The 15,754-nt window shown below is 40.2% G+C and overlaps 1 protein-coding gene across 5 annotated transcripts in view; it reads left to right on the top strand.

The window, feature by feature from the left end:
- The window catches only part of ITGB1 (integrin subunit beta 1), a 45,307-nt gene extending 30,186 nt beyond the window's left edge, over positions 1-15,121 (top strand). For 3 of the 5 annotated variants that reach the window (XM_074157292.1, XM_074157289.1, XM_074157291.1), the window contains 5 exons: positions 1,814-2,052; positions 3,545-3,767; positions 5,005-5,237; positions 6,740-6,906; positions 13,885-15,121. In XM_074157292.1, coding sequence (XP_074013393.1) covers positions 1,814-2,052; positions 3,545-3,767; positions 5,005-5,237; positions 6,740-6,906; positions 13,885-13,950 — 928 coding nt within the window. In that variant the 3' untranslated portion in view covers positions 13,951-15,121. Of the gene's footprint in view, positions 1-1,813; positions 2,053-3,544; positions 3,768-5,004; positions 5,238-6,739; positions 6,907-7,747; positions 7,829-13,884 lie in introns of all 5 variants that reach the window. The other 2 variants (XM_074157288.1, XM_074157290.1) reach the window with 1 other exon arrangement.
- The last annotated feature ends 633 nt before the right edge of the window (positions 15,122-15,754 follow it).

Here is a 15,754-nt window from a genome sequence, read left to right as displayed (position 1 = left end):
AGTGAAAGGACAAGAATTACTGTTACAGACGTATTTCTTTTATGATATTTTTACGTACTGCCTTATGTCTGCAAATAATCCCTGTGCTGGAATTCATATTACTGATCATTAGATTGAATTCTGACTTGTATGATAGTGCCAGATTTGGCCTTGAGTCAGTCCTTTAAAGGGTATAGGTCTTACTGCTTTTTCTGTTCTGTTATTTAATTTTGAGGTCCATGTAATAAGGCAAAACTATGGATTTATGGGACAAAATGAATGGTATTACTTTATGAAGTTTTTGCAAGTATTCATACTGATCTAACTGTGTCCTCCTAATGTGAGGTCTGTTGATTTAGAGAAAATCAAAGGCTTCCTAGTGTTTTGTTAGAAGCTTCTACCCAGATTGGTACCAACTGTTTCATAGCAGGAAAGAGTAAAAAGTCAGAAAAGAACCACCTTTCATTTTGGATGTCATCCTAGTCCCTTCTTCCTGCTTTATTTCTAACCTTCTTAGGTCTTGTTAAAATGTTTCTTCTAACCTATAAATCTTTCAGACTATATATAACTTTTTGTGTACTTATGCCTTTGAAACATCCGTTACTGCACATCACAGGGATTAGATTACACGTGAATTCCTTACTACACATTTGAAAATTAAGTAAAGTGATACTGGACTTCCTGGAATTATACACAGTGAACACAGAACAACATCTTAGAGTGTCAGTGGAGTTTGGTTGAAGATCAATCTAGTAAGTCAAGGTTCAAGAAACCTACAGTAAAAATGAAAACCATTTCTTCTTGGAAACCTTTGAGACAAGAGTGGCAACAGCAGAGGAATTAGGATCTTCTCTAGGAAAAGAGGATCCAAGACTTTGGAAAACAATATTGGTTCCCGCTCAGTGAACTGAAATAAAATGTAGAATTCTCATTCCTTGTGGTTTGATACATGACTTGACACTGACTTTACACCAAAAGTCCTCTTAAGAGTGGGGTGGACTAACATCTGCCTCGTGAAGTTGATGGTGGTTAATGAGGTGTTTGAAAGACTGAGGTATGGCCCCCTAACTGCTCGGTATTCTGTAAGTTGAGGAATAAGCCACTTCGGATCCAGTATTTACGGTCCGTTGCTCCATTTTGCAGTCAGTTTTTGATGTTCCCTTTAAATAAGGAGAACAGATTTTCCCACCTTTGTGTAGAAAGACTTCTTATTATTTGGTATCACTGTCATTGGTGACCTCATGATTTCACATGGAGAACAGTCCTTGGCTTTTGCAACAATAGCAGTTTCCTGATGGAACCGTTGCCTCTGACTGATGCCCCACAGTGGTTTGTCAGTCATTGCTGGGAACAAGAACAACCTCCATTTGTTCATTGATACTTTAGCCTTGATAATGAGAAGTGCTGATCCCCAAAGATTTCGGCTCAGCAGCTCTGAAGATCATCTACTCTCCTGCCTAATTGCTGTTCATGGAAAATCTTTTCATTGAAAGATGACAGCAGCTACAGTGAAACAGTCACTGTCACTTAAAAATAATTATTGTTCTGTCACATGAGAGAGGGATTAATAGTGGTTATGTGGAAATTTAGTTAGAGGTGGTGACAGTTTCTCACCTGGAACGAGTAATTGGAATAGGAGCAACTTAGTCCAGTTTGCTCCAGTGGCTTCAAGAAATGGCTATGTAAATGCCAGCTGGAAATCTCATTTGAAGTATAATTGGGAATATTCCTTGAGAGAATAGTCACTTTTACTCCTGTTCTTTGTGCTATTTTTGCAATCTTTTTGTTGTATGACTTTTAAGTCTATATTTTCAGTTGTATTTTTACCTTGCAGGTGTAATGAAGGACGTATTGGAAGACTATGTGAATGTAGTACAGATGAAGTAAATAGTGAGGATATGGATGCTTACTGCCGGAGGGAGAACAGCACAGAAATATGCAGTAACAATGGAGAGTGCATTTGTGGACAATGTGTGTGCAAGAAAAGAGAAAACACCAATGAAGTGTATTCTGGCAAATACTGTGAATGTGACAACTTCAACTGTGATCGATCAAATGGTTTGATTTGTGGAGGTGAGAAACTACTGCAGAGCTTTCTGCAGGCATAACTGGCCAGCAGTTCACAAGTCTGTCAACTCCACCCTGTCAAGTAGCGATACTTGGCTTATAGATCATAGCTACTTGATAAGAGATGAGAATAACCACAAAATTAGTGATTGAAAAATGTCTATTAATAAAACAGCTCTCTCTGACCGTGAACATATATATAGTGTTAATTCACATTACACCTTCCTTGAATCCCGGCTGCAAAAAGAATGTAAAGTGAACTTGACTTCTGCTGTTTATGACGGAATTACCCCCAGGTATTACAGTCCAGAGTGCTGAGACAACTTGGCCTGAGACTGTGATGTTATACTGGCTCAGTGTAACCACTGTGTCAATAAAAAGAGATGATGACCTCAGCTCACTTGTAATAGTGAGTGCTTGGCTCGGTGCTTGACAAGATACCGGTGAGATGCTATCATGAGGTATCTGAAAGGTAAGTAAAGATTAGAATATCCAAGATCCAGAAAAACACCTTAAGTGCTTGAAACAAGACTCTTTTTTATGGCAGTTAATTCCTGAAATCAAAAGCAATTTAGAAACTCCTCCACCAGCCAGTGTCTGAATTATTTTGCTGCATCTGTTTTTGCCCTATAACTTCCCTGTGCTGCTTCGCACATGGAAATACCTGGTAGGATTGGAACTACTACCTCAATTTTGACTGTGATAGAAAAATAAAACGGAGAAGCCCCTAAGCTTAAACTGAATTATGAGAACACTTCATCTGATCTGCTCAGAATACATGATTGCTCACCAGCTCCACAAAGGATAGGAGCAACGGTGGTGGTGTTCCAAAATAAATGGTGACAGAAGTATTGACCTAAACACTTTATTCTCAATGGAGAAAGAGGGGTGTTGCCAAGGATCTTTCCATTCCATCCAGATCACCCTTCTGGAGATACAAGCGTCTTGTTTCCTGCATAGGGAGTGTAAGGAGCGTGAAGTTTGGTTGGGTGAGGTCAGAAGTACAGCAGCTGAATGCTGTAGGGAGCCAAAGGTATTTTGTTTTTCTGTGTGGTGATGTCTTAAGATAGTATATTCCTCATCTTTTAGGTCTTGCTTTATAAATTTACATAGTGATAGATATGAAGACGGTAGTGATTAATGCATCTATATACACAGAAAATTCTGAACCGAAGCATTGCTGTAATGCTCTCCACCCAGCGGAGATGGCCATCACGTTACACTGTGCTTGGTCAGCTTTCCCTAGTCCTGTTATTTTGTTTATGAAAGGAAATCCAAATCTAGGAGAATGGGGAAAGGGGAGAAACGACTGTAAGTAGTATTTCAAGGAGGTAAAATTTATTTTGTAGCTCTTAATTTATCAGTGTTTTCATTATCTCACCACCAGGGTTTTCTTTTCCCTGTATTTATCCTGAGATGGTGAACATCTGTTTCTTACTGTTGCAAATTTTGTTATATATCAGACATCATGTCACTGTAATATCTCTTCAACGCACAGGAAACGGGATCTGCAAATGCCGAGTGTGCGAGTGTTTCCCCAACTTCACTGGCAGCGCGTGTGATTGCTCTTTGGATACTTTACCATGTATGGCATCCAACGGGCAGATCTGCAATGGAAGAGGAACCTGCGAATGTGGGACCTGCAATTGTACAGACCCCAAGTTCCAAGGCCCCACATGTGAAATGTGTCAGACTTGCCTTGGTGTCTGTGCAGAGCACAAGTAAGTACCTGGAAAACCAACTCCCAGATTCTGTGTATTTGAGTTTGTGGTATTTACGTGTGCAGAATTTTTACAATTGGGCTTTTGATCCTGTGCTTTATTCTACCCTGAAATGTAGGGGCATCGTATCATATCATCCCTTTAGGTGATACGTAACAGTAAAAGTTGTTGGGTGAGAATCGGTAATTACAAACAAAACAGCAATGCAGTATTTTGAATGCTTCCAGGTAGGCTAATTATTTCTTAAATTCTCTCCGTCCCAATTTTTCTTAGGCATAGAAATGCATACGTTATGTTAAATCAGTTTTAACCGTTCAGATTGGCTTGGACAGGTTACAGCTTTCCCCTATTTTGTGTATGATTGACAGCCAACCTTCTGCAAAGCTGCAGGGAACATTGGTCTGTAATGTGACGGGCTGTAAAGTCCCATCATCTTGCCCTTTTGAAGTTAATGTAACAAAAGACTACAGATACCATGCCATTTCCAGAATAGCTAAACTTCATCTAAGCTTTTTGCTTAGAATTTTTATCTGAAACACTGTTGAAAAACTCAAACTCTCCTGACAGTGGAATACTAAACCTAGATTTGTGTGGGCCAATGAAATTTTTATCCCTGCCTTTTCTGCACGGAAACTTTGAAATTAGTTTATGATTAGTGTGGGGCTGATTCCTGGCTCTGTGCAGCTGACTTTAAGGTTTTCACTCAGCGCAGTCCTTTTAGGATAAAAATCCTGTTCGGTCTGCTTTTTTCGGTGATCTATTCAGAGGGATATACTATGAAGCTTGTCACTCAGTTTGTTCTTTTTAACCTCTGTGTCTCATATGCTGTTTCACTGTAAATATTCTGTTCCTACACTGCCTTCTCTGAGAGTATTTGTTTTCCAGGTGGAGGTGTTGAAAAAGTTTTAGCCTTATTTCCTTTTGGAGGTTTAGGTTGGTTTTGTTGGTCTTTTTTTTTTTTTTTTCTTTTTTCTGTCCTTGAATCTTGTGGGTCGTCCAGGAAAAAAGGAATTTATTAAAGGGGGCTTTTGTCAATCACAAGGTTCATAAATGTTCTGACTGGTAAAAAGCTGTGTCTTGATTTTTTTTTTTTTTTTTTCCTGGCCTTTATGGCAAAAGGATTGGTTTTGTTGGAGTTTTTTTCCACATTTTCTCCTTTATGTTTCTTTTAGATTAAATACTAAAAATCTTCTATGAACATATTAAAAAGCATTGCTTCCCATTTGTACTTCCACAGGGACTGCGTTCAGTGCAGAGCTTTCGATAAGGGAGAAAAGAAGGAAACATGTTCTCAGGAGTGTATGCATTTCAACATGACGCGGGTAGAAAGTCGAGACAAGTTGCCGCAGCCGGGGCAGCCGGATCCGCTGTCTCATTGCAAAGAGAAGGACGTTGACGACTGCTGGTTCTACTTCACGTATTCTGTCAACTCAAACGGTGAAGCCAATGTCCATGTGGTAGAGACCCCAGGTATGAACATGATGTTGTTTACTCTCCCTTTGTCTTTCTTGTTAATTCGTGCAGTTGTTGTGTACGGTAGAGTAGGTCCGGTTGCATTTAACGGTGCAAAAATTCTGGTTTTGTACATGAGCAGTGTGTGGTCTCCTGGTTTTTATAAGCCTGAGAAAAGTAAGGTATGTATTTTGTGTGTTGGAAGGTTGAGTGCAGTTTCTACTCAGGGAACTTTCAGAATTGGTCGTTTGGGTGATCATCACTTGATACATGTCAGTGCTTAGTGGCTCTTAGAAAAAAATATTATTTCCATTCAGAATGCTTTAAATTCTGTAAAAATGTGGTCCAAAGTATAGACGGAGGGCCTTGAGCCCCATCTTCTTTTAGGACAAGTTAACACACGCCTGGCACTTTTGGGGTCTGACCTTCTCTTCATGATGAACTTCTGTTGCCTTAGTTAAGAGCTGAATCAAGCCTCCACACACCAGGAGGCACCTTAAATGTTGTGCCATACAAGTGCTGTAGGAACAAGCCCTGGTCAGCAGAGCTGTACTTGGTGGAGCAGACACTTGTTCTTTACTGGTTCCCAAGGAATTCCTGTTGTGTCCCTTCCCACTTCCCTCGCTCCTGCAGAGGCAGCTGCCAGGATGAGGAATCTGCATTTGGGGGGAAGCAGTGTTCTAATGACAGCACAGGAGCTGCATTCATTTGCTTCTGACTCTTACCATTTTGTGCGTTGAGCTCTGCAAAAGCCCTTGTTCAGTTTGTGATTGTTGGGAATTTTATATTAATAGAAGAGTTGGGTTTTATTTTGGAGGATTATTATTTCTATGTCAGTCACCTTAGATCATTTTGCATCTGTATTACTCTTTTCAAACGTGTATTTCACTTATTTTGAAAGTACATGATATTTTTATCCAAAGATGTGCCTTTATTTTTTTAAAATTTTATTCCAGCAGAGATCAATTCCCAAGTTGAGGAAATATCCTTAAAAAAAAAAAAAAATCAGTCTCGGAAGCAAAGTCATTACATATCTCTATATATTAGCTAGTAACAATAACAGCCATCAGAGGTAAAGTGAGGGGCACCCTTTTCTGTTAGCCCGTTGATAGAGTATGTGGGGACTGTTTTGCTGACCTCTGTTTGTGCTCTGGCTGGTTTATCCCTCCAGCACCACACTCGCTTGGAGCTCTTGCGTGTTTAAAATACCATTGTTAGGTCTTTTACTCCAGTACTCCAGCTGAATAGCTTAGGGGGGGTTAACAGTGTGTAGACTTTATCATCAGAACATGAATTGTTCTACTGCTAAGATTAAATACAAATTAGGAGGATAAAAGTAAGATGGAATGTTACAGTATGTACACATTCCAAAACTTCCATTATTTGAAGGGAAAATAGTATTGGCATATCTCCGATATTCAAAATACTGGCTTCAGTACAAAATAAAATTTTAAAAGCATCTGGATGCGCGTTCCCTTTAGCATTCTGTAAAATCATGCTTCCCTTGCTTTGTTCCCTAGAATGCCCCAGCGGCCCTGACATCATTCCCATTGTAGCTGGTGTGGTTGCTGGAATTGTTCTTATTGGACTTGCATTATTACTGATTTGGAAACTACTAATGATCATTCATGACAGAAGAGAATTTGCTAAATTTGAAAAGGAGAAGATGAATGCCAAGTGGGATACGGTAAGTCAAGGCTTTTATCTATCCAGAAGCTACAGTAGGTGAGGAAGAAGAGAAGATTTTTGTTCATGTGCCTTAAATATTTCAGATTTTATTCCTGCTTTTTGGCTAACAGAGGAACAGAATTATCCTTAATTTAAGCTGACTTTAAAACATGTTATGTGTTACCACTGGCAAAAAACCACAAAGAAACAAAAAGAAAACAATCAAAAAACCCATCTCTTGGGTTAGAACAGCTAGTAACTTCAGCTGAAATAGAATTTCAGAGAGAAAATGTGATGGTGACAGAATAGTTCACCTTTGCAGTTCTGCCACACTATGCAGCACATTATTAAACGTCTCATAGAAGACAAGAGTCACTTGTATAAAATGAGGAAGAAAATTTTAAAATTCTGAAAGAGATCTTGTAAATACTCATACTGGTTTAGTTGGGAGACTTCAATAACTGGTCACAAAATCATGTCTGGTTCTGGTTTGTTGAAATCCTCCCAACCCCTTGTCGCCGGAAAAGTGCAAGAAAAACAAGCCTATGGTCTATAGGCTTAGGTGGGCTATAGGGTCACTGCCCCTGGGAAATTTTAGGAACCTGCTGATCAAAAAACCCTTCACTCCAGTTCTGTAGAAGTCAACACCCACCTATGCTTGATGAGAGAATAATTTTTTTAAAATCTTGTAAGAAGTCTTTTGGTCTTATTTAAGAAAATTAAATTAATTCCGTAGTGGAAAAAATATTACTAACACTTTCCTTTACATATAGCATGATTTTTTTTCAGTGATAGTTGAGAATTTTGATCTTTTTTTTTCCTGTTGAATTATTCGCCATTGACCATTTCTTTTACTTCAGCAAGAAAATCCAATATACAAGAGCCCTATTAACAATTTCAAGAATCCAAACTATGGACGTAAAGCTGGTCTCTAAGTCTCAGTTTGTATCTTCTTTCATTTTCTTCCTTTTTTTTTTCCGTTGCATGTCACTTCAAACTCACTGTGTGTCACAGTTTGAGTCTTGTCTAGTTTATCTAGTGCGGCTTTGGTTCTGGGGCTTTAAAGAATGCAGCTTGAAAACGTTTAACTTGTTCTGACAGCAAGATTGCTTGCTTACTAATACCACCGGTACTGGCTTCAGCTATTCAAGTGATTTATTTATTATTATTTTTTTTAATTCTTTATTTTGGGCCGGGGAGGATAAGTGTGTGGATATAGAATAGAACAGCTGTTAGGACTGAAAAAGCTCTTTGGATCGTGGAGAAGACACAGTGTTCAGGGGAGGGTTTGTCTTGTGTTTCCTCAAATCAGCAGTCAGTTTGCTTAAAGTTGATATGTTTGCAAAGCTAGTTTAGATATTCCTCAGATAGCCCAGCCTATAAATATCACTGTTTTTATTAGAATAACTGGGAACATTCAGAGTAGCCTTACAGATGTTTGGGTTTTTTTTTTAACTGCTTTGGCTTATTAACCTAGTATAGAACTAGCTTGTTTTTAAAGTGTGAAATGCATATTTCTGGTGATTTGATAATTAAATATGCATCTTGATTTTTTTCATCCCTATTTCTATTGGAACTGGGGATATCACAGTCCTTGTAGCCTAGCCAGTCCTTGTAGCTCAAGGGTGTCTCCATAGAAAAAAGAGGAAGAGAGAGGAGAAGAGGAGGAAATGTTCTTGTCTCCTCCAGATGTGTATTTCCCCAGTTTCTTAGTCTCTCCCAAACTGCCTGGACACCTCACTTCTGTTTGGAAATGCTGACTTCAGAAACAGCAGTGTCTGGAAGAGTAAGTCAGTAAACAAGAAGTGATGGGCGTCTTCTGTAGACTTTGAGGTTGCACTTGTTTGAATGTTTTCGGTGTTTTCCTCCTTCCCTGGGATCCTCAGCTGCTGGTGAAGGAGTGAAAAGGGGAGGATGAGATGGGGAATGGACGTCAGAAGAGCGTTGAGATAAATAGAGAGATCAGATTAGAGGGAGGGGAATGAAGAAGTCGGGAAGGCAGCACATCCCTTTAAATACCCAAGGGCTTTTTTCAGGAGCCGGTGGAAGGGAAGGATCTGTATCTCCAATGTTATTCTGTCTGCCGCCTCCCTTTCTCAGTGCTGCACTCCAAAAGATTTTTGTAAAGGAAAAACCAGGGGAGAAAGCAGGAATTAAGAGTATTTAAGCTCTTATCTGTCCTCACTGAGACAACATTTTCAAATATTGTCTAGCGTTCTGAGCCCTTCCTTGATGAAATTTACTTTCCTTTCCTCTTTGCAATCATTTCACTTTCCAGCGCGTCCAAAATTGTTTGTAAAGACGTTCATTTTGCTTGCCACACCGACCACATTCACCTCCTTCCCATTTTTCTTCTCGGAGTTGATTATTCTGGGGAGGAAATGGGAGTTCTTGTTCCTTTCTAACATTTCACATAACCCATCTGGTTAAGTCTGTTACCTTCTCCTCTGCTATTCCCTTGGGTACATTGTGTTGCATGCAGGGCAAGCGTCTAACAAACTGTACGGTGTGTAACTTCCATTCCATGCTCTCCTTCTCTACCCCATGACTCTTGCGGGGTCTGATGTCCTCAGCGCTGCCCTTTCTCCTCAAAATGTTACTTCTTGCAGAAAGTTTTCCTCTTGTGTAAATGGAGGGATTGACTTCTGCCTTTTTGTTTCACGCACTGCGAAGATTAAAAGTATGAAAGAGTGTGGTGTTTTTTTTTTAAACAAGGCTGTCATTTTTGGTATTCATAGAAATATCCAAACTTTGGGGAGAGAGAGGTGGGTTTAGCTTTATTAGCCACCAAAAAGGAGATCAGTATTGGCAGAATAGATGACCTCTAAGTAGTAAAAGAAGAAAATCCTCCTTTCCCCTATAACTAAGATTTTCAGTCTTTAGATTGTTGGAGTAACCTTCCATTTAGGTGAAGAAAGAGTTGTCTTGTGTTGCCAATGCAAGAAAGTCATCTGAAATGCCATTACAAGAAAACTGCGCTGCGGTGGGTTCCCTCCAGGTGTGCCCCTGTGCAGCGACACAAACCGCCTGCAGTGTGTGCGACCTTCCCCCACTTCCACAGTGCTCATACACACGCCTGGCCCTGGTTACTGCAGTGAGTAAACTGCAGCACCACAAAGCTTGAGGTGGACCGGGTGCCCAAATACTTCACCAGTCCTGGTCTGTGACGTTGTGAATGACTTGTCGCCACAGTCTCCCTGCTCGGGCCAGCTGGGTTGAACCGAGTTTCATTTGTCCTTGGCCTGCAGCCAAGGTGCTACTGTCTCGGTGCCCTTGCTGTCCTCCTGGTTTAGATTTGTGCCATTAAGAAATTATCTACTTAATAGTAGGTGACCTGCTTTCCTCTAGTCTTTTCAGTCGTGGTAGACGGTGCCCTCTGTTGTCCGTGTTGCTCTCAACCTTGGCCATTGCTTCATCCTCTGAAGCAACTGCCACATTTATGGGTTGGCAGATGACTTGTTTTGTATTACTGTAAAACAATGATGGATATCGAGAGGTGAAAATAGTAAGAACCAGCTCTTGAACAGTGTATGGGGATGAGTTTAAATATTCTAGAGTGTAGTTTCTTCTTAAACCCACTATAAAGGCAGCTTAAGTGACTGTTGAAACAGTAATTCCATGGAGAAAAAAGGAATAAAAAGGTTAATCAAACATGCTATATCATAGGTTTATCTTTAGGCAACAGTAGACTGAACTGTTATTTTCTGAACGGCCCAGTCTAGTTGAAAATGAGAGTACTGTTGCAAGAACACAGTTCTTTATTTTCTGCTGAAGGTATTTTTAAATAAATCTCCATCTTTATTATTATGTATTTCACTCGATCTTGTATGTAGTTATTGTTGGTTGAGTTTTATTTTGGTTTAAGTGTGCATGGTAGTTTCATTTATAGGGGCATGTGGCAAACGTTTTCCCTAACTTTGCATGCTTAAACCAGTGTATTCTCTGCAGTGGCGTAATGAAAACAGGTTTATTTAAAAACAGTAGTATTTGCCTAAGACAGCAGGCTCGGAATGCCATGTTTCAGTGGCCAGTTCTGCTAATCTCTGAAAGCTCATACCATGTGCCAGCTGTGAGGGGCCCTAAGGGGGCGAGAGTCCTGTTGGACTAGTGGACATTTATTTACCACTTCCATGTTAGTTTTAACGATAAGGTGTGTGTGTAGCCCTTGCTGAGCCAGGGCTGAGACGCGGTGATGGAGCGTGGCTGGGAGGGGCAGGGCTGTTGCTGCCTGTCCATCAGGAGATAGCAGGGGAGGAACTGACCATCCATTGGGCGCCTACATTAGTAGGCAGTAGAGCCTCAAGAGCCGTTTAGCTGATCAAACGCAAGGTTGGGTTAAGCTGAATAGTTCTCTCTGTTGATTAAATCTCCATTGTTTGTAACGGGAACTGAGACTCACACCTGACACGGGGAGACACCTGCTTCAGTGCCTTATTCAGTGACCTAAATCCTGCGGTGCGCTTCTCAGAGTTCTTGGAAACGTAAAGGGCAAGTACAAGGGCAGACAGTACGGCGTTTCAGTTCCCTTGTAAATAGGGCTTATGCTAAATAAAGAGCATGTAAATGTCAAATTCTGATTTCTCTTGAAAAAGGATTACAGTAAAAAATTTACAACCTTATTATGCAAATTGCATTTTAAACCTGATTCCAAATTCAGATTCATTGTTTGAACAGCACTCTGGAAATTTCCAAGTTTCAGTCCTAACCTTTAGAGAGATTCCTACGGTATCTGATAGAAGTTATCTCTCTCTTACAAACCGGAAGATGCAAACACGCGCTTCCCTGTTCGTGCTGGGGGTAGTCTGTGCTGCAAAACGTGGAAGGTTAAAACCACAGTGTAAGAAGTATTATATAATGCCTTGCCATTGAAAAGCTGTCCAGTGGCCTCTAGTCTCCATGTGATCCAGCCTCTGAAGCTTGCGGATTTTCTCTGCATCATAAACTTCACTGATTTATATTTTAAAGAATTTTCCATTAGAACTTGTCAAGGAAACAAACAACGTACATTGCCAAGAACTTCGAGGCTGTGAGAAACCGACATAATGAGATATTTCAGTTACACTTTAAATCCCTCATCCCTGGATGTTTTTCCAAATTAATTTCCATCTTACTATTGCAAAGCTTTTTCGTTAAAAACATTGGGAAAGGGAGTAATTTTTCACTGAGTACTTTGTCTGGCTGAGAACTACATACATGTTGAATACAACACTGTATTTCCATGATTAAAAATAAATAAAAAACCCCACCTTAACTCCCCATCCCTTTCCAAACCAGTAGCTGACGTACCTTTAACCAAGACAGAGCTGGCCTGGGAACTGGTCAAAGGGTCTTTTGCTGTTACTGTGAATTTATTAAGTGTGGCCAGCACTGGACACCTAGTTCCTCCTTCACTTCAAGTCAGATGACATTGACTCAGATCTTGAGAAGAGTGAACAGAGAACCTTGACTTCCATTGTCCAGCAATCCCAGTTCTGGCTGGACTTGGGAGAGGCTGGGCTGGAGCCTCTCAGCTCTAGGAGGGATTGGATGTGCCTCATTGCTCTTCGTTTGCAGAGAAGCAGGCTTTAAGGAGAAGCACCCTTTTCCTCTGAAAGGAGCCAGGACAAAAGGCAGTACACCAGCTGCATGGTCTTCCTTAGCAGTGGCTACTGTTGTTGGGGTAGACCAGTTACTTGCCCCGTACCAGGCCTTGCAAATAGAAGGCAACAAACTTCCAGGAATTGTGATATAAAAATTTCATACCAAGTCGGTTCCTTGCTTGCCTTTTCACCTTTTGGCACATCCTGTGGTATTCCCAGCTGATTTTCCAGGTTTATGACTCTGAAAAAACAGACACACCTGGTGTTTGTGTGTCTAGGGGAGGATTTCCTTTAACTGACTGTAGGAAAAGTTGTTTTAACCTGAAATATTTAAAATGCTATGTAATTTGATAGAGTGGAATTTAATTAATATGGTTATATAGGCCATCTCAGGCTGGGGGGAACTTCAAAGGGAGGGAGGTTCCCTTACTGCTGATTGAAGGCCAGATACGGTTCTGGCCAGAGTGGCACTCGGGCTGACATCTGCTCCCTATTTGTGTGTGCACAGAAGGGCTTCCTACCGGTGAACAGCACTTATTGAGGTTGAAGTTCAGGGTTGTGATAAAAGCACAGAACTGCAGATCCAGTAGAGATCGGTAGAGTCCCAGCGGTAGCACTTTCTCCTACTAAGATTTATCTATTAATTTTAAGTTCAAGCTGTTCATCTTAGGTGTGCAATAACATCATAAATGGAGGAAGATTCACTGAGATAAAAGGAAACCTGGGAACAAAGGAAGCTTAAAACAAGCTTAATTTAGAGGTTCTCAAATCTCAGCAAGGGAGATTGTTCTGTAGGCATTTCTAGTATCAGTAAAAATAATGGTTTTATTACAGCATTCGCACCAGTACAGAAGTTTCTTAGTTTTAACTGTGCATTTTGTGCTTATGGGCATTGGGGGGGACCTGCAGGAATAAAACGACAACGACAAGTACTGAATGTTCTGTGTAAATATTGAATGTGTATTATCAAATTATTGCAAGCCTTTCCACTTTGTTTCTAGAATTATAATGCAAGATAAGCTATTTAAATGTTTATTATAGAATGTGGTCAGTGGTCAGTCACGATTTCAAACAATGTTGTTTGCAATTCTGTTCTTTAAAAAAATATCGTGGGCTGCAGCCTCCCGAGTGGATGGCTCAGCCCTGAGGTGACCACACGAGGTTCAGCCGTTGTGAAGGAACTCGGTGGTGTAAACTGAACCGGATTGTGCCCTAACCCTGTGCTTTGTAGCTGAGCATGCCTTTGTCCAAGTTGCTAGAGGGAAAACTAGTTTGACTTAAGTTGTTTGTGTGTACCAACAAAACATTAATGGATAATTTCTTAAGCTAATTTCTTGGGCTAATTTTTTACACTTCTCACAAACACAGTGCTTTGTTCATCTCTTTAAATGTTAATATAAATATTTTTCTTTTTCTAGGGTGAAAATCCTATTTACAAGAGTGCAGTGACAACTGTGGTCAACCCTAAATATGAGGGGAAATGAACACTGCTTGTGTAACTTCACAACACTGTATGCAGCATAGCAATTTTCGTAGTCACAGTAAGATAGATTTAGCGCAAACTGCAGTGATTTTACTAATTCATTACATATAGGTTTGTTTTCCTGTGCAGGTTTTGAAAATGTACCATATGTAATTTTTTTATTTTTATTTTGTTTCTGCAAATAAAAGTAATCAGTGCCAGGGGTCTGACAAAAAACTTGAGACTGTGTAGCCTACTCAGCTAAGGTCACATGGTGCCTTTTTGACCTTTTCCCACTCCCGTGCTGTGAATCCAGGTCTTCTGCAGGGTGCGATACTGCTATGGCGTGACTGGGAGGGAAATGGTTAAAGCAATCAGCATGAGGGCTCTGCCTAGCCATTTAGTATTATTAAACTTTTTTAGCTTTACAGGGAAATCAGGGCTTGAGTTTGCAGATACAATTAAACTCATGTAGCATGGAGCTGCTGGTTGATTGGTCTTCTACTTGCTAGACATATGATTAAGTATATGGTAAGTTGAGTAAGTTGGAAGCGAGCGGTGTAAAAGACTGAAAAGTGTGTGAATACTTATTTTTAATTTTTAAATTGCTTATTGCCAGGGTATGGTTAAAATGAAAGAGTTTAAGAAGAATGTTAAGAAGGAAAAAATAGCTTTAAAACACGTGCCATTACTGAAAAAGTTGCTGACTGGTAACTTGCTTAGTTTTTCTTTGTAAATTCAAGCCCTGGGTGGCAGTATCATGAAGTACCTTACCAAGACATCCTCAAAACACATAAGGGCCTTACGTCATACTGTGTCTTTACTCTGTAATGTTTCCTTGGTTTAAAGCCTGGTGCTTTGTCACCCTTCTGATCTTTTTAACGTATTTGGTTGCGATTCTTTGTGTAATATTTTTGTATCAACACAAGCTTTTTTTTTCCCCCCCCTCCTCTTTTTAGGGGCAGTCTTAGCTGTAAATTTGCCTTTACCCTGTAGCTAAGATTGCGTAGTTTGTCATGTGACGTGAGTCACACATCATTCTTGACATGTGCCATGTATATTTGCCTTTGACCATTCAAACTGCATCATAGTCATATTCTTGTTTTAAGTGCCTTTTTATTTTAACAGATGTTCACTTTTTACAGTGCTATTACTGAAGTTATTTATTAAATAAAAGTACCTTAAAATACTTGACTCTCGTCTCTTTTTCTTGTAGAAGTTGATAGTATTAAGAAAACCCGAGAACTGTGTCTGTTTGGGTAAGAGGTAGCAGGCATTGTAATAATACAAAATATGTCATTTAGAGCAAATCTGAGACAAGTTCAGCGGAAGTGACCTTGGGTAACAAACACTGGCTGGGGTATAAAATGCACAAAGGCCGGGGGGCAGCACAGGTGCTCTGTGTTCCATACGGTGGCCACTGATGTAAAGCCCCAGGCTTTCATTTGCATGTGTGCTAATGAAGTTCTGCAGTTTAATACCCATTCCAGCAAATGGACTCTCTGGTTAGTATTGTTTCACAACACACGACAATGTCAAAACGTTACTGCATTTTGTAGTAAAAGAAAGTCTTCCAAATTTTTTAAGGGTATAATGTTCTAGATAGATTATCAAAACCACTTTGTAATTAAATACATCCCTAAAGTATATTCATGGAATCTGTATGATTCTGGCTTTTTTTAACTGCTGCTACTTCAGGTTATCCTGGGAGCTACGGGGATGTAGCTAACCTTTAACCTCCCTCTGAGGGCAGAAGGAGCCTGGTTTCCATGAAGTGGGAGGGGGGCACCAGCAGAGAGATGGGGCTGTGTTTGTGTCTGTCTCCA

The sequence above is a fragment of the Numenius arquata genome, chromosome 12 (assembly GCF_964106895.1).
Source record: "Numenius arquata chromosome 12, bNumArq3.hap1.1, whole genome shotgun sequence".
Taxonomy (NCBI): domain Eukaryota; kingdom Metazoa; phylum Chordata; class Aves; order Charadriiformes; family Scolopacidae; genus Numenius; species Numenius arquata.
This window is presented reverse-complemented; position numbering and strand designations above follow the sequence as displayed.